We start from the raw sequence: 19,745 nt of genomic DNA, 5'->3' as shown, positions 1-19,745 counted from the left end.
TTAGTTATGACAAACCTCATTGTTCTTCTGCAGCATTATTTATAGTCCTTTAGAAAATGAACACTAATTAGGGAATGAGATCTATAATCATATTTCTTTTTGCTTCATTTTTATCACTACCTTAGAACTTGCCTAAGAGAGGAATGGAAGAAAATATTTATGTTATATTGAGCTTATAATTCCATGTTCTCTAAAGTGATGTGTTTGTGCATTATATTTAAATTCTATTTTCAACTGATATACCCCCGCCCCACTCCTTTTTTTAGTACCAGCCTCAAGGAAAAAAAAATAGTATTTCATTCATGAGGCATTCATGTTCACTACAAAACATCAAATCTCAAATTTATTTATCTCAGAAAGAATTATGACAGAAACTAAAAACTACTGCAACTTATTATAGTTTGGGTTAATTAAGAAAAGGTCATAAAAAGCTGTCAAACATTATAGAAATGGTATAAACGCTTTTTTTTAGAAATGGTATAAATTCTAATCATTATTTTGATAGATCTACTGACCATCAAATATAGCAAAATTAGTTTTCAAAACTAATGACAAAATAAGAAATGAGAATAACTAAAAAACGTATTGAGCACTGACACCCTGCTAAATCCTCTAAAAAAAAGTATTTCATTTAATTGGGCAGCCTGGGTGGCTCAGCGGTTGAGCGTCTGCCTTTGGCCTGGGGTGTGATCCTGGAGACCCGGGATTGAGTCCCATGTCAGGCTCCCTGCATGGCGCCTGCTTCCCCCTCTGCCTGTGTCTCTGCCTCTCTCTCTCTGTGTCTCTCATGAATAAATAAATAAAATCTTAAAAAAAAAAAAAGTATTTCATTTAATCTACAAACCAACCTATCAGAAAGGTACTATTATTATCCTCAGATTACAGTTTAAGGAACAGGATTAGAAAAGTTATGCAATTTGCTTGAAATCACACAGCTAGTAAATTTCCAAGTGGGGATTCAAATCAGGTCTGACTCCAAATCCCATACTAATAACCACTCTACTCTTTATATTCCCATGGAAAATTATGAGTAAATGTGGCAGGAACTTCTTGTTTAAGTTAAACTTTTAAATAGCTTTCCAAATTTTAATTATTCAAATAATATAGTTTATAATATTAAGGACATGGACTTAATATCTGCCATGATTTAAAGGGGGATTGGGGATCCCTGGGTGGCTCAGCGGTTTAGCACCACCTTCAGACTAGTGCATGATCCTGGAGACCCAGGATCGAGTCCCACATCGGGCTCCCTGCATGGAGCCTGCTTCTCCCTCTATCTGTGTCTCTGCCTCAATCTCTCTCTCTCTCTCTCTCTCATGAATAAATAAATAAAATCTTTAAAAAAATCTTTAAAAAAATCAAAATAAGTTTTTGGTAAAGAATTGTCTATCCGCCTTTATTATTATTATTTTTTAGATTTTATTTATTTATTCATGAGAGAGAGAGAGAGGCAGAGACACATAGGGAGAAGCTGGCTTCATGCAGGGAGCCTGACGTGGGACTCGATCTGGGGACTCCAGGATCACGCCCTGGGCAGAAGGCAGCGCTAAACTGCTGAGCCACTTGGGCTACCTGGCCAAATATTTATAATAAAGTCCTGAAGTCACTTGTTTGGCCTTGTTACTACAGTTTAAAAAATAATAACACTGCTTTATAAGCAAATGTGAAAAATATGTAGGCTACTTCAGTTAGAGGAATTGTTACAATATAAAATCACACACGCAACATAAAAACTATTGAGCCAAGCATGATTAGCTATTTTTGAGATCTACTACTTCCTAGCTATGAGATCTTGACCAAAGTTATTTAACCTTTTTGTGCCTCAGATTCTTCCCATATGATTTCAGCATAAGAATAACATCTAGCTTTTATGTTTGAAAAAGACTAGTGCTTTGTAAATGTTCAGTATGAGCGAGCTTCTTCTTATACCTTTTAGATCTACCAAAAATCAGCTCAAGCCCAAATTCTACATATCATGGCCAACTGAATTAGCTGCACACAAAGAATAGAACATTATTATTATATTTAACTTGATTATCTGCATCAATACCAGAGAGGATAAGGGACGTTAATAATTCAAAATGGTAGGAATATTATTAACAAATGTCTTTGGAAGATTTTGTGGCTTGTATTTATATATGGCCATCCTAGATGTCCTGGGGATTGACGTCATGTAAAATAAAAGTGTTATCTACTGTATGACTTTGTTAATCCTTTGTGCTTTTTTGTTCAGTATCAGGGAGATGGAAAAAATTCTGATCAAACTTCTCATAAAAAAAATATAAACCTATACTATAAAATGGCAATCAAATATCCTAGATTTTGTTCTTTTTTATTCCTCATGCTACTTATTTTCCACATGCAATCTTTTCCATTACTTTGAAGGTAGGGAGTTTGTCTAAAGACTGATTATTTCCTTCTTGGCACTAAGGCTGCAATTCAGGTAGTGGCCACCTGTTAAATAATGGGGCCTTTTTATTGATTCCATGGTCAGTTGTCTAAGATTTTTCCAGGTGTGGTTAACTCAGAGAAAATAAGAATGGAGCACATTATCCAGAGGCTTAAACTTTTAAAGTAAAAATATGTGTTGAACAATAAAGGTCCAAATTGCTTACCAGATATTAAGTAGTATTATATGGCTACAATAATTTATTAGTTAAGTACTGACATAGGAATAGACAGAAAAAATTCATGTAAAATAATGAAACTGACCCAAAAATATTCCTAAAACCTTACTCTATGATAAAGGACATGTGGACATGTTTCATATCAGTGGGAGAAAACACAGGATTATTCAGTTGTGGAAGTTAGCAACTTAGAAGAAAAAGTTGTAAGAGTAACTTAACATCATACACCAAATAATTCCAGGTAAAGATGTCAATTAAAAATAAAAATGAAATTATAAAAATACTAGGGAAAGATATAAGTAGGTATTTATATAATCCTGGGATTATGAAAAACTGAATGACACCAGGCCACAAACATGAAGAAAAAGATTGGTGGATTTAGCAATGCACACTGAAAACTTCATGTTAAAAACAAAACAAACTCTTCACAAACTGTTATGACAAACTAGTAAAAATATTTAAAACAAAATACATCCTTCATATTTAAGAGATTTTGTAAATCAGCAAGAAATACATAATCATACTATACAATTAACCACCACCACCAAAAGGATGAAATGTAAATGACCAGTTAACATATTCAAAAAGTTTACTTTGTTTCTTTACCAGTAAACAAAGAAATACAAAATATAATACAAAGTAGGAGCTGCCAAAGATTAATGTATCTTTATCTGTTATCTGCGATATTTTACAACATACACATACATAATATTTAGGGTAAGGAGAAACCAGCAACTTCATACATTGCTGGTACAGGTAAATGATTTAATTTTCTGGAATGCAATCTAGCAGAGATGTTATCAAGACACACCTGAGCCGACAAAAATCAGAATGATCTGGGGGAAAGACCTGGTTAAAAGCAGCACGAGGGAACTTTCAGGGGTGATGTATATGTTCTAGATCTTGTTTTGGTAGTTTTTACATGGGTGTATACAATTTTTAAAACTAATCAAGATGAACAAATAACTATGCAACTTCTTATATGTAAATTATACCTTGTTAAAAAACAAACGCACAAACAAAACTATACCTGACTCAGCAGTTTCACTTCCTTTAATCTAAGGAAATAGCAGTGCACTTACAAAATATGTAACTGTTGGATTATTCACTCATGAAAGACTTACAATGAAAAATTGGATAAGTTTTTCCATCCTTGAGAAAGGTGTAATATATATATGAAGATAGAACCATTAATGATGATTCTCTGGGGGGTATGAAATTACCATTTTTTCTTTCCTGGCCTTTTTCAATGTTTTTTTAAATTGTATTATAAATACAAATTAGGTTATTTGAAAAATCAATATGTTAGTATTAATTTCATCTAATAATTCTATGAAAGAAAATGACACAAATCAAAATGTTTTTATAGAAACACAAGCAACTATGTACAAATTCTGCATCTTCTTTCACTGAATTTCACCTGGAATCTTAGTATTTGGGTTTTTCATTCCCACTTTAAGCATCACTTAACTTTTTTCATATTTTCTTGATTGCCTGTGTACAATGGCAACTTTCATTTTGTACTGGCTTGGTTGCTATCCGTAACTCCCATTGTGAAATAACTTTTTTACTACATTGTGCTTAATCCCAAGGACCTTGGCTCCTTAAACTTTCTAATAAAAATGAACTACTTATGCCTATAGGACCTTTCTCTGTTTCAAAATGCTGTCAGCTAAAAAAAAAAAAAAAAAAAAGAAAAAAAGAATAAAAAAGATAGATTCTTGAGAGAATCCAAGTCCATAATCTATGATGTGTATTCCCAGCATAGAAAAGGTAATCTTGTCCACTCTTTTCTTTCTCTATGAATGCTAAATTTACATTAGCTACACTCTGGGAGCCTTAGGATTTTATAATTTGGATACAGCTAAATAAACTGCTTTATAATACTTTTCTCATTTTCTCAAGACATTTTAAAATAGAACCATTGAGTGCAACTACCAAATTTAATGGCTATGTTTACATTCCTTTGAGGTCACAGACAACGTAACTGAGGTAAATTCATATTTGCTCGCTTGCTCCTTCCTTCCTTCCTTCCTTCCTTCCTTCCTTCCTTCCTTCCTTCCTTCCTTCCTTCCTCCTCCTCCCTCCTCCCTCCTCCTCCTTCCTCCTTCCTTCCTTCCTTCCTTCTCCTTCCTTCCTTCCTTCCGCCCTCCTTCCCTTTTTAAAAGATTTTTATTTATTTGACAGAGAGAGAGAGAGAGAGAGAGAGAGAGCGCACAAGCAGGGGGAGTGGCAGAGGGAGAGGGAGAGGGAGAAGCAGGCTTCCTGCTGAGCAGAGAGCATGATGTGGGGCTTGATCCCAAGACCTTGGGGTCATGACCCACGCTGAAGGCAGACACTTACTCGACTGAGCCACGCAGGTGCACCAGCCTTTTCATCTTATCTTTGATATTATTACATCAAGATGAGTATATAACAGTTTGTCAATTTAATTTAGAATGTTTATTTTGTGCTGCTTGAGTAATTTGTCAGGGGGAAAGTATTACCCCAGTACCATGCATGCCCCTCCCTCTCTCACACCTAGTATTTCCTGAGCATTACCTTAGAGTTGGGCACTTTGTAACCTTATAATTGCTTTACACGCATTTCTCCTTTAATTCTAATAACCTTCAGGTAGCTATTGTTATCTCCACAGGTGAAGAAATTGATGCTTGCAATAGAGGCTGCTTGCTCAGCCAGTCTGATTTAACTAGCTTTCTGTATAATTAAGAGATAATTCAATACGTAGGATGGCAGAGCCTCCATGGTAGTGTATTTCTTTAGAGGAAAGTGGAAAGTATTCCAAAGATGAGAATGGATGGTATATGCTGTAACCAGCTCCAGAAGGCCAGATACTATGATTTAGGATCAAAGGTCTTTTTGAAAGTGAGGTTGATTTTCCTTCCCACTTTCATTCTATTAATTATGACTCCATGTTGAAATCACTGTTCTGGAGGCAACATGGACTTTTAAGTGTGACCAAGAACCTCACCATTTATTACAGTGTGATTTTGGGCAAAAAAACCCTAATTTCCTGAGCCACAGTTTCCTCATTTATAGAATGGGACTAACACTAATTATCTGATGGAGTTTTAAGAAACAAATCCACCATAGCTGGTCTCTAACCTATGAGCCCTCTGAGGGTTCAATGAGGGAAGATATCATTAAGGTTCTAATAGGGTACCTGGAATTTAGCACTTGCAAATATCTACTTCAAGAATGAATTGGCTGGATTAAGAGCCACCTTTATCTCCTGCTGCCAGTAGAAGAATATGAGCAACAAGCATTAAAAAATAGGTATATTTACTTTAAAGTCAAGTATAGGTGACTTGTACTCTTGTCAGTTATTTTTATAATCTTATTAATCTGAATAATTGATAATTGGCTAAAAATATACTTAACAGGTAGTTTTAAAAGAAAGGATGAGATTGTACATTAAAGTAACTCTGTGGACTTTTGCTAAAACCAAAAAGTCTGTGAAAATGTAAACACTCCACTGTTGGGCCCAAGGGATCCGGAGGGGTCGGGAGCACCAACCACCTTGTCACCCTTGCCTCAGGACTTGGCCGCTATCAGCCGACCACCAAGGATCCATCATCATGGGGAGACAGGACCTACAGGAAACAGAAACCCACCTTACCTAACTTTGTACCATATATAGACAGAAGCAGCTATCACCCTACACCGACACTACCCTACCCTTCCCTAGAAAGGCCTGCGGGTGTTATCCCCGCGCCACTTCCCGGTCTTCCTCCCCCAACAGCACTTCCATTAAAGCTTGCCTCACCCACCTTTGCCTGGCCTCTCTAGTTCATTTCACTACCAACCCGATCAAACCTGACATCCACAGCAAAATAAATAAATAAATAAAATGAAATAAAAATAAATCTATAATTTATTAATAATTTATTATAATTTATCTATAATCTATAATAAAAATAAAATATAAATAATATAATAAAAATAAAACTTCCTAATAACATCATTATGTTGCCTTCTTGTTTTCTCACTTTGATATTTAAAGGATGTTCAGTACACCGTTTGTGCTGCTGTTTTGCTTGAGCAGAGCCAACAGCACCATGGCCCGGCCAGTTGAGCACTCTTTGGGCTGCAGCCTCAGCTGAGCTGTGTACCCAGCAGAGCACACTTGGTACATAGAGGAAGCATCTGACGATAGGCCATGGCTGTCACGGGGATTGTGTAAACTTGCAGTTTTTTTTTTTTTCCTGCTGGGTGTTGTATGTATGGTGGTTTATATTTCAATATATTGGAGTCTTTTCATTTTATTCAAGGAATCTGTTCCATGTTTAAAAGCCTTGATTAAAGAGGAAGCTTTTTATAATCTAAAAAAAAAAAATGCACAGACCTTACAGACTTCACAAAAAATAATTCAAAATGGATGAGAGACCAAAGTAAACAGTAAATAAATTACAGAGATGAGAAGTACGGCACAGGGAATATAGTCAATAATACTGTAGCAACATTGTGTGGTGACAGATGATGACTACACTTATCGTGGGTTAAGTAATGTGGAGAACTGTTGAATCAATGTCAAATACCTGAAACTAAGATAACATTGTATGTTAATTATACTTCAATTAAAAAATGGATCATAGACTTAAATGCAACACACAAAAGTGTAAAACTCCTGGAAGATAATATAGGAGGAAACCTTGATGACCTTGGCTATTGGATGCAAAACCAAGGGAATGATCCATGAAAGATACAATGGATAAGTCGAACTTCACTGAAATTAAAAACTTATGCTCTGTGAAAAACCGTCAAGAGAATAAAAGGACAAGCCATGGGCTGGGAGAAAATATTTACAAAAGACACAAAATATTTGTATTGAATATACAAAGAACTTATAAAACTCAATAATAAGAAAATGAACAATCCGATTAAAAAAGTGAGCAAAAAACCTTAGCAAACACCTCACCAAAATACATACAGCGATGGCAAACAGCCTGTGAAAAAATGATCAACATCATAGGTCATTGAGAAACTGCAAATTAAAACAACAATGAACAATCACTCCACACCTATCAGAACGGTCAAAATCCAAAACACTGAGAACACCAAATGCTAGTAAAGAAGTGGAGCAACAGAAACCCTCATTCATTGCAGTGGGAATGCAAAGTGGTCAAGCCACTGGATGACAGTTTTGCAGTTTCTTACAAAATTAAACATGCTCTTACCTATGATATAGTAATCATGCTCCTTGGTATTTGCCCCAAAACTTATGTCCACACAAAAACTTACACATGGATGTCTACACCAGCTCTGTTTATGACTGCCAAAACTTGGGATCAATTGAGATGCCTTTAATAGGTGAACGCATAAGTAAACTGTGCTACATACAGATAACAGAATATTATTTGGCACCGAAAAAAGAGCTATGAAGCCATAAAAAGATGTGGAGGAACCATAAATGCATATTACTAAGTGAAAGTAGCCAACCTGAAAGCTACATACTCTGTGATTCCAACTATATGACATTCTGGAAAAGGCAAAACTATGCACACCATAATATCATCTGCTGTTGCCAGCATTAGCCAGAAAGTCAGAGATGTACAGAATGATCACAGAGAATTTTGAGGGCAGTGAAACTATTCCGTATGGTACTGTAATGGTGGGCACATGTCATTATACGTTTGCCCAAACCTGAGAATATATATCACTGAGAGTGAGCCGTAGTGTGAACTGTGGCCTTTGAAAGACAATGATGTATGAATGTAAGTTCATCATTTGTAACAAATGTACCTCTCTGGTGGGGGGTATCGATAGTGGAAGATGGCCGTGTGTTGGAGGGGGGAGGGAAGACAAGGGAATATGGAAACTTTTCATACTTGATGCTCAATTTTGCTGTGAGTCTAAAACTGGTCTAAAAACAAATGAGGCCTATTACAAAACATTTCTGAAAAAGAAAAAAAAAACAGTCAAGGACCAGTTTGGAGTTGCTGTGGGCATGGTAAGAATTATGTTGTAAGCAGGTCTAGACCAATAGGTTGGGCACATTTAATTCAGAAAGAATTACTTTGGTATTGCTTGAGAACAATGATCACAAACCAGGAAGCTGAAATAAAGCTTCCCAGGACCTATAGATTGCGTTATTACATTTAACAAAAAAGAATCATCATGACACAATGACACAATGGCTAAAAATGCTTTAATTCTCAAATGGCTAAAAATGCTTTAATTCTCAAAGTGTGACTTGGGGATCTCTGTGTCTCCAATGTCAATTATTTTATATGAATACTAAAACATTATTTGCCTTTTTCATTCTTATCCTATCAATGTACAGAATTCTTCACAGAATACATGATGTGTGGGATCAGAACAGCTGGATGAGAATCCAGCTGCTCCTGTTATGTTAGACATTGGAGTTATGTAAAAAAAAAAAAAAAAAGGAAATCAATGCAACTCTTCTTACTAGATTTTCTCCTATGATAGATAATAAAGTGATTCTTTGTAAAAATTTTGTTTATTGTTAACATGACATATGTTTATTGTTATTTCTAAGTGATTTAAATTTTTTAGTTTTAATTTCTAGTAAGATAAATATCAGTGGATATATTCTATACAAATAAAAGCTCTTTGGAGTCCTCACTAATTCTGGAAGTATAAAGGGATCCAGAGACAAAAAAATTGAGACCTGTTATCCTAGCTAACGTACTGGGTAAAGAAAATCTCTCAATTGGCTAATGTGGGCTTTCACTCCTCTCTCAACATGTGTCCTTTTACCTGTATTTAGGTTTGTCTACACTAACTTATTACCCATGGCTGTGCTTGGCAACGTCCTGATGGGATGAAGTGCAGACCGTAATTAAAATATTCATTTGTAGTTATTGCATCCTTTACTTGATACACCACTAAACCGTATACAAATTATAGTATGTGTTATATATAAAAGGTGTTAAAAGCTTTGCCAATGAGATGAAGCTATGTCCTTCAATGGTATCTTAAATGGTTCTAAATGGGGCTAACACTCAATAATTACTTTTACTGGGGGGATCCCTGGATGGCTCAGTGGTTTAGTGCCTGCCTTCGGGCGTGGTCTTGGAGTCCTGGGATCGAGTCCCACTTTGGGCTCCCTGCATGGAGCTTGCTTCTCCCTCTGCCTATGTCTCTGCCTCTCTCTCTCGGTGTCTCTCATGAATAAATAAATAAAATCTTTAAAAAAAATTACTTTCACATTCACATTATTAAATTTTCACAGTTTTGGATACTCAGACAACTGGTACCGGTTACGCCCACACTATGCTAATTACAGAGGAACACTTGAAATCTACTTCATGCTAAATCTTGGTTCTTGAACTCTAATCTCTAACACAAACAAATTGTGACTGATGGACAAACTAATTTTTGATGCAAGTCCAGGTGCATTAGTAAAACAAAAAAACAAACAAAAAATAATCTAGATCCAAAAGTTCTAACCTATAAGATTATCTATCTTAGAAGAAGAATTTGTTTAGAACCAAGAACAAAACCACTTAGACCTGAGGATGTTGAGGAGTCATGATGAAATCTGTACCAGTTTATTAAAAACAGAAGCAAACCAGACTGTGTTTGTATTTCTTAAAACTTTACAAGTACAAAGCTAAAATGTTATTCTCTTTCCCTAAGTACTGCAAAGTACCTTAATTAATTCTTGAGATTCTAACAGCCCTAAAAGCAAGTCATAAAAATGAGATTTACATGGGAATATAAACTGGAGTGACATTTTGGGAGGGCCACTTGAAAATATTTAGCAGAAACCTAATATGCATACCCACTGACTAAGAAATTCCAGTTTTGGAATTGATCTGGAAAAGAATGGCAATGATGAAGACACATGGATGGTCATTACAGTGTTGTATATAATTATAAAAACTGGAAAGAGCCTAAATATCCAACAACACAGGGGTCATCAAGTAAACTATGGTTTATCATATAATTAAATACTATGTGACCATAATACAAACATAGAAAAATTAATCATAAAGTTATGTATGGCAAGGAAAAGTACTTACCGTATACTGTGAAGGGGAAAAAAGCAAGTATATGATCTCATTTCTGTGTAAAATATGTATAGGCATAAAAATATCTGGAAGGGTATAAATTAATAGTATTTATTGTTGAGTTTGGGATTACAGGTGATGTTTATTTACTTTCTTTGAGGGGTCTGTATTCTGGTTCTGCTATAGTGAACATCTTTCCTTTATGTAATAAAAACACTTACTTGAGGCAACCATGCAATTGTTAGTGTTTCTCTAATTCTTATGATACTGGATACTGTATGTACTATGGAAAGTGGTAGAGGGGAGAGAGATGAGAAGAGAAGGAGGGAGCAAGGCAGACATATTTTACATTGTTGATTATTTTATCATGTATATTTGTTGTAAAGTATTAGGTTAATCTTAGATTTAGGGATCCCTGGGTGGCGCAGCGGTTTGGCGCCTGCCTTTGGCCCGGGGCGCGATCCTGGAGACCCGGGATCGAATCCCACATCGGGCTCCCGGTGCATGGAGCCTGCTTCTCCCTCTGCCTGTGTCTCTGCCTCTCTCTCTCTCTGTAACTATCATAAATAAATAAAAATTAAAAAAAAAAATTCTTAGATTTAACAATCTGGAAAAAATTTCAATGGAACATAGATCACAGGATCACACTCTATTCTCATAGATTTAAATTTTCTTCTCTCCTTGGAGAGCTGATTTTGTTCTGCAGGAGCAGGTGGCTTTCTTTTTTATGTCTTTCTACTATCTTGTCAGACACAGCTCTCTCAAAACTTTTTTGGGAGCTAACCAAGCTTTATCTAACCAAACCCCAAATGGCATATGGACTTCATCCACATGGTCATATGAATCTGTTGGCCGATGACTCCTGCCCTGTATCTAATTGATTTTATGAAGTCCATGCTTAAAGAAAAATTCTAAAGCTATAAGAGTGTGATGCTATGGGATGAAGAAATGTAGTGGCAAAGAGGCTACTTTATTGCTACACTGGAATCTGGGAGCCATCACTGCCACCAAATATTGGCAGCATATATCCCAACAAAGGAAGAATCCTAATAATTTGGAGTGAAAAATTTCTATCATGCATTTCAGCTTAGATCTACTAATAACACTTCTTTAAATGTCTTGTTAGACAGTGAAATCTGGGAATAATTATCAAACACCATATACAGTGTTTACAATAGAATCATATTTCTTTTCTTTCTCTCCCCCCCACTTTTTTTTTTTTTTTTTTTTTTTTGCATAAAAAGGAGAATGCTGCTGAATGGTACCCAAATGTCTGTTGTATACCATGCCAATACGGCAGCTCAGCCAAAAATGCGAATAGAATAGTTTGCCAAGTAAAAGAAAACATAACAAATTGGTAATGGTTTCTATCTTGACAGAAAATGAAAATGATCCCTCAATGTGTGGTCACTCATGCGGACACATAAAAATGTCTGAGAAGCAATCATTTTACCTCAGATAACAGACCCTGACAGTGTAGTACAGCACTGGCTGACTTTCACTTCTTAGAAAAGCGGTAACCGTGACCTACAAAATAGTCTGGTAACCATGTAATTTATGCATAACACACATGCACATGCCATGCACTCATAATATTTGCCATAAATCATTTTGAATACAAGACTTCTTTTCTGAGTGGAATATACTTTATGAGAGATGATCTAAATCACCAGAGACCTGATACAGTTGAATGGGTGTATTGATGAACAGAAAGGATGTTGCTGCTTATCAGGTTACAAAATTTCAAAGTCTATATTGCAATAAAAAAGGTCCCATGTATTCTGTATGATTCTGTGTCATGCCTTGAACACTAAAGGTATTTTATTAGAATTCGGATAAGATAAATACAAAAAATGTGTAGGTACATAGTTTACAGTTCTGACTTTCTGTTTAAGAGACTGCAATAGAGGGTAGAAATGAACCCCCTGAAGACTTGGTAATGTGTCCTTACCTTATTTACCCTTCCTTTACCACTTATTTTTGTTCCCCAGATGGAGAAGTGGTCAACATCACTGACCATTGATTTTACCATCTGGTAAAGTTTTTCCATTTGTTTACTTTCTAATGAGGATGTTAGAACATAGATTGTACTGTGAAATCACAACAAAAGCAAGAATGACAATTTTAAAAACACTAATTGACATCTGAAGCTAATGAAGAATTCACAATGAGAGAAAACTGAACCAAGTGGCTAGGAAGAACCTTGGGAAGTTAAATGGCCTTGCCAAGTTAAAAGTAAATTTGAATCCTGCGGGTTATGAGTTTCAAATGAAACTTCTGGGTTTAAATTTGTTGGTGACTTTCCTGTTCAATAAAAAAGGACTTAAATGGCTTATAAAAAGGTTAAAAAAACTTATTGGGCATCAAACTGCTCTTACAAAACACCATCTTGATGAGTTAAGTGTAAATGAATCAGAAACACATGGATCATATTTCCTTAAAAAATGCATATGGATTCAAAAATAAGGGGAAGAGGACTTGGCAAAACATTTTTTTGTGTGGTGGCTGAACCCAAAACATTTGAAAGATATTTTGAGACATTCAAGGAATCCAAAATAAAACTAAACCTGTCCAGTCATATAAAAAACAGAAAATTCCTCTATGTAATGTGCATTTATCTGTATGGGTCAATCAATACTCACTGAGCCTTCCCCTTTGTCAGAGGACTATGGGAGAAGCCAGCTTCTGCCTCTAAGCAACTTTGAATTTAAGCAGAAACAAATAAACAAAAGTAATAGAAACCAATTAAAAAAGTCTCAGGTTTAAAAAAAAATATATAACCTACATCATACAGAAACTATATATTGAGAAATATATAAATACTTAAGGGTCCAAGGGGAGGTAGGATTCATTCCATTCTAATCATCATGCCCTCAGCCCTTTTGATTAAAGTTATGTAGAGTTGTAGAATCTTACTTACTTAAATGCTTTCTTAATAAGTGTTTTTATGTCTTTTTTAGTGTGTGTCCCAGCCTTCTTTCCTCCACCCTCTAGATTTGTGAGCGCTCAACAAATCTTGCTGACTGGTTTCCTGGAGGATGGGAGTGTTGAGCAGTTTTGAAATAGGAGAGAGATGCTGTCTGGCAGAGAGGAGTGAGGCTATGATTCTGGGTTGGGGTAATGGCACATGTGACAGTTCAGAGGCTCCAGAGGGTGAGTCATATGTGGGGGGTGACCCACTGGCTTTCTTGCAGCAATATGTTCGAGCCAGGGTGGAGTGGGAGGTGAGGGCAGTTAGGTGTGGGGAGTCCTAATATACTACATGTGAAGTCAACTGGAGGACAGAGGAGTGTGATAAGGGAAAGCACGATTCTTATTCCATTTTTTTCTTTTTGCTGTTATAGGATAAAGTGCTAAGGATAGGACATGTACGAGTCATTAATTCCTTTATTTCTTATCAGTGTCTTAAAAAGCTGAAAAATAGCCAAAGAAAAAAATAAGTTGACTGTGTATGAATTGCTAGGATCCTGTAGGTCATAAATTTTAAGAGGAACTTAGTAGGATTATGAAATGTATTACTGAGTCCTAAAATGTTTGTGGGAAAGTGTAAAACATTAATGATTTAGAATCTTTTGAAGCTGCTTTCTAGCTGTTTAATGTGGATCTTATCTTTTCCACAATATTAGAAAGTTATTTAGGACTGGGAGAGTGTCACATATTTCTTATATATTTTCTGCTGGCTAGCACAATACTGGGAACACACCAAGCACTCAATAAATGCTTACTCAAGTGAAATGAAGTCAAAAGGTGCTGAGGCCCTGTGATGACAAGGGTTTGATGAAAGGTGAAGTCTGAAGGGAAAAAAAAAGTAGGAATGTCCTAACAGCATCTCTGCTCTGAGCCTGTCTGTTCACGATTAATATAGAGGAATCAAAAGCCCTTACCATCCTTCATCATCCTCTACTTCTGCTTCAGAAACGTCATTCTCAGGAGTTTCAGCAATTGCTTGAGTGAGTTTAGATTTAAACTGGTTCAGCAGTGCCAGGGTCTGGAATAACAATTGTATTGCTAAGTTATCTGATAAAGATAAATAGGACTTTATGAGAGACACTGAAGTTTGGTAGAAAATAAAATGTGAAACACTAACACATAAAGCACTTAGATAAATTTTTAATTTTGAAGGAAAATATAACAAAATTCCAGCAGTGACTGATATTCACAAACTTTTTTTTTTTTTTTTTTTGATATTCACAAACTTTGACAATGCCCTGTTTGCATTTACACTGACATTTTCTCTCAGACATATGTGACCATTTCCTGATTTGGGGAACATAAATTTGCTTATATAAAAGATGCTTAAACATTAAAATGCATGATTAGTAGCTAATTTTTAATGTCCATCAGAAAAGGAGGTACTTCACTAAAATATGCTGCTAAAACACCAACAACAAATACTATTTGTCATTGAACAAATTTCCAAAAATGTAAAAAGTTCATTTTTAAGGAAGATAGAATGGATGAACACAGTAACTCTTGGAAGATGGATAAATGGAAGTGATATTTTTAGAAGCTATTTGTATTTATCACAAACTTTAAATAATTCCCTTTGATTCAATCACTTCAATCCTAAGAATACATGAAGAAAAATAATATGAAACACAGAAAATGGCTTATGCAAAAGATGTACACTGCAGCAGCATTCATACAAGTAGAAGAGTGGGAACATGTTAAAATGTCTGTCAGTAATGAACTAGATAAATTTGCTAAAAAGCATTGACTATGCTATTACACTATTATTAAAAATTATATTCATGAAGCATTACATTCTATTGTTAAGTAAAAGAAATGGTACATAAATATCATGTTTCAGTAGGTTTTAAAAAAAGGGACATATCTCTGATTCTTGTTTGTCTTCCATGTCCTTTGTGGGTAACAAACAACAAGTGCCTACAATTTTGTAATCACATTGCACCCTGGCTATAATTCAACAGATGACTCCAGAATTTGAGCAGAGAATAAAAGTCGGGAAATTTTTTTTTATCCTACAGCTTAAAGAAGTATGTAATTGTGAAATGGGGTGAAGTACTACCTGTCTAAAAAGCTGTATATCTAATTAAGATCCTGACATATTGAATTCAGTACTAAAATATTCATATTTCAGAAGGAAAAAGGTATTATAATAATAGTTCAGTATGCAAATAACAAATATAAAGAGTCACAATAAATTGCTAGGCTCCATAATTTATCTAGGAAATACCATCGAGACCATGGTTCAAGAAAAAATTAAGTAGATTTTGGTGGTCCAGAACTTAAGCTCAGTCAAGACAGGTGGTGCAAGGAGCAAAAAACAAAACAAAGGCAGTTATTGCTAAAAATGATAGTGAAAGTGCCTTATATATGCTTTGTAAGTTCTGTAAAATTTAATGCCCACATGGACAACAGATGAAAATATGGCCATAGCTGTTGAATGAGAGGAGTTTGGGGGAAGTACTGTAAATTCCTACAGAATATCCTCAGAGGGATTCCGAGGGCTGCCTATAGTGCATTAGGGTTTAGATATTTGATCTATTTCCAGAGCAGTAATTAAAAGACTAAGCTCTTCAAACAGTTTTAACAGATAAAGAAGGCATCCCTTGTTTTGTAACCTCACTCATTAAAAAAGACTGTTGTGCTTACAAACTTTTATTGTATTTGCTTTATAATAAAAAAAAGCTTAATTTAGAAATACTAGAAAACAAAGAGAAGCAAAACAAAAATATCTATTATCCCACCACTAGGAATAATAATTGTTGACATTTTGGTATATATCCTTCAAGGCTTTTGGGGTGTTTTTGTGTGTATGTGTATGAGCTTAGATTACATCTGATGTATATTATATAAGATATATCTCCATATGCATATTTCTATATCTATAGCTTAAAGTAAATCCCATCAATTTTTAATGGTGGACTTTTGTACATTTGGAAATGTCTTTTCTGAAGGCATAAAGGAAAATGAAAACAAAGTAGATTTCTTAGTGGAATCAAATTTTAAAATTTCCTAGAAAATTACACGGGACCTAGGTCTTCTTCCTTGAGTTGAAAGTGGCAAGAGCCAATTAACCTGCTACTGGCATTTACTCAGAGAAGGGGGCCTTTAACAAACAAAAAACATCCTCTTGGCTTTTCTTAGCTTCTCCTGTATTTGAGATTGGATTTTCTCTAGCTGCATTCTAAAGGCAAGGGAAGACACGAGGCAGAGAAGCAAACATCACAGAAATAATGGGGCACAACACAGAGTAAAGAAGATAGGATTTGGGGGCTCCTGGGTGGCTCAGTCAGGTTAAGCATTTGCTTTGGCTCAGGTCATGATCCTGGGGTCCTGGGAAGGAGCACCACATCAGGCGGGGAGTCTGCTTCTCCCTCTGCCCCTCCCCTCACTCGTACTCTCTCTCATGTCTGTTCTTTCTCTCTCAAGTAAAAAAAAAAAAAAGAAAAAGAAAAGAAAAAAAAGAAGATAGGATTTACATAGAGACATTTCTGTTTGGCATCTGCAGGGAAGTTAGTCTAGTTTTTGCTGAAGGAATGAATGGCCAACTACTTAGAGCATGGCTCTTCAGCACTGTGAGAGCCTTCCTGGCAAGCAGAAACTGTTTTGAAGAGGCCCTGCCTTTGTAGACTTTGTGCATGCGTATCTACAAAGAAGAGGCTCTTCAACTGGCCTCTGTACCTCTAGTCCTGTCCTGGTTTCAGTATGTTCTCTATACTACAGCCAGGTTGGAAGGATCTTTCCAAACTGCAAATGAGATCATGTCACCTCCTTTTTTCAATGGCTCCCCATTGCTCTTAGGGTAAATATAATAAATTTCTTAATATGGCTCAAAAATGCCTTGCATGAGTTGGCTTCTGCTTACCTCTCCAGCCTCATCTTTCTCTTAGTTTATGTTATTGTTATAGTTAATATCTTATAGTTTTTGCAAAGAGATGAAATATTTCTTATATACTCTTCCTTTTGTCTGGCCACCTATCTCCTGTTCAACCTTCAAAGTTCAACTGACCAATCATTTTTCAGGGGAGCCTTCCCAGATTCTTAGGCCATGATAGGTCTTACTGTTATGTATTTATATAGTTCCCTATACTTAACCTGTCATAATGCTCACCTTCTTTTATTGGGATTACTTGACTGGCTCTTTTCCCCAGTAGCTCAGAGAGGACAGATACGTGTCCACCTTGTTTACCACCAAATACACTGATTAGTACATGGTTCTTAATAATTATTCGCTAGGAGGCAAAAAAGAAGAATGCTTAAGTAAGAGTGGTCCTTAGGGTAGCTTTGGTAGTATACTGACTGCAGTTGCTATTCAAAGGACTTTGTGATTCCATGAAAACAAGTTAATAATGTACTTTTTCTTAATTTCATTTAATGTGCCATTTCTTTTGAAAATTACTCAGATTAGTTCTTTATAATTTCTCCTATAGCTGACTTCTTATAGAACTTTCCCCATGATTATTTTCATGCTAAGTACTGATGGATGATCTTTTTTTACCAGTAACTAGGTGTCATTTATAATGCAGTCCCTGATTAACTTAGCCAAATAGACTTGTGCTTTTTAATTTACTTTTATTTTGCCTATTTTATTTATACACCTAAAATGGCATGTTCTTAAATAGATATGTATGGCAGCACCAAAAATAAAGGATTTTGGTCTTCCCTCTAGCTTTTCAACATGAATGGCTGCTGAGGAGATTTATTTCATTGAATGCTAAGTGTTACGTGATGTATAAAATTGACTTTCAAATTGTTGAACCATCTCTTTTTATTCTTATTTCTAACAATCTTCTTTTATTAGTTCTTAAAGATTCAGAGATTATTTGAAATAAGCAGAGTCCTGTATGATTACTTACAGTAGAAGTCAACTAGTGGACCAAATACCTTATTTATAGGCAGTGTACAATTTTGAGCAGATTGGCTAGTCAGCATGTGAGATGCTATGCTAGAAGAGATCTCTTGATCATTTATAATCACCACTTTTCCATTTCACAATATTTATTTAGATACCTGGCTATCTGAGAATATGTGGCTTTACAAGGTTCCTATGTTTGAAATGGGAGTACAAGGTTGAAACCTGAAAGTTTTAGGCTTTACCTACAATGGCTGGAAAGAACATGAATGGTCAAGGTTCCTGTCATCCCACTCTATACAAACATATCCTTTTTAATTTTTATTTTATTTTTTAAAGATTTTATTTATTTATTCATAAGAGAAACAGAGAGAGAGAGAAGCAGGCTCCATGCAGGAGCCTGACATGGGACTCGATCCCAGGTCTCCAGGATCATGCCCTGGGCTGAAGGCAGGCATTAAACCACTGAGCCACCCAGGGATCCCTCCTTTTTCATTTTTAAAAGGTAATGTTTTCCTGATGTATAATCAAATTAGGCTTCATTAGCAACACTTGAAGACAATGAAAAAGCAGTGCATTACATATGGACTTAGGCTTGTCAAGTTACCTGATCTTCCCGAGAAGTTCCTTTCTTTGCCTGTTGCTTCCTCAAAGCTTCATACTTTTGTTTTTCTCTTCTGTATTCTGCAACAGCACCATCAGGAGCAGTTTCTTCCTCTAAAGAATAATAGAATGTTCTTAGAATAAATAGTAAAAAGGCTATGTGGTTTCATATTAACATCTATGCTTATTACAGAAGAGTAGGTCAGATACTGGGATTGGTTTTCACCCATTTAAAAATCAAACCAATAAATGCCACCAGCTCCACAAATATTTCCTATGCTAGACAGTGATGGATATTAATTTATGAGCCAATTTTATAAACATCTTTATTATATAATGTACTACTATAGTTTTTCTCACTTGTTTGACTATAAAATTACCTATCTCACTTTAAATTTTTCATTTTCATTTCCCAGCAGTATACTCTGAATAATTTCCTTAGTTTTATATTTCAGTTCATTAATTCCTTGTTTAATTGTATCTAATCAGTTTTTAAGTCCTGACCAGGTGGACAGTTTTTCTAGTTCCCATTTCTCTTGAGCCATGGCCACATCTCTGTCCAAGTCTGAGATTAAAACTCCAGCTTCTAGCAAGTAGAGCCTACATCTGGTTCCAGTATTCCCTCGGGCAATTATAATATCCGTTTGCCCAAATCATGCTCTGGTTATGCCTCCTCTTCGTTTCTGTACCTAGGTCTTTTTTTCCTTACTTTCTGTC

At 35.6% G+C, this 19,745-nt stretch overlaps 1 protein-coding gene across 1 annotated transcript in view; it reads right to left on the bottom strand.

The window, feature by feature from the left end:
* Positions 1-19,745, bottom strand: part of CWC27 (CWC27 spliceosome associated cyclophilin) — a 192,142-nt gene that overhangs the window by 21,534 nt on the left and 150,863 nt on the right. Inside the window, exons 12-13 of the mRNA XM_025447968.3 lie at positions 19,033-19,142; positions 14,491-14,594 (exon numbers count right to left, since the gene is read on the bottom strand). Of these exons, the coding sequence (XP_025303753.1) occupies positions 14,491-14,594; positions 19,033-19,142 (214 nt within the window). The remainder of the gene's footprint in view (positions 1-14,490; positions 14,595-19,032; positions 19,143-19,745) is intronic.

Source organism: Canis lupus, chromosome 2, assembly GCF_003254725.2.
Source record: "Canis lupus dingo isolate Sandy chromosome 2, ASM325472v2, whole genome shotgun sequence".
NCBI classification, from domain to species: domain Eukaryota; kingdom Metazoa; phylum Chordata; class Mammalia; order Carnivora; family Canidae; genus Canis; species Canis lupus.
Note: the sequence above shows the minus strand (reverse complement) of the source record. Positions and strands in the feature narration are given on the sequence as shown.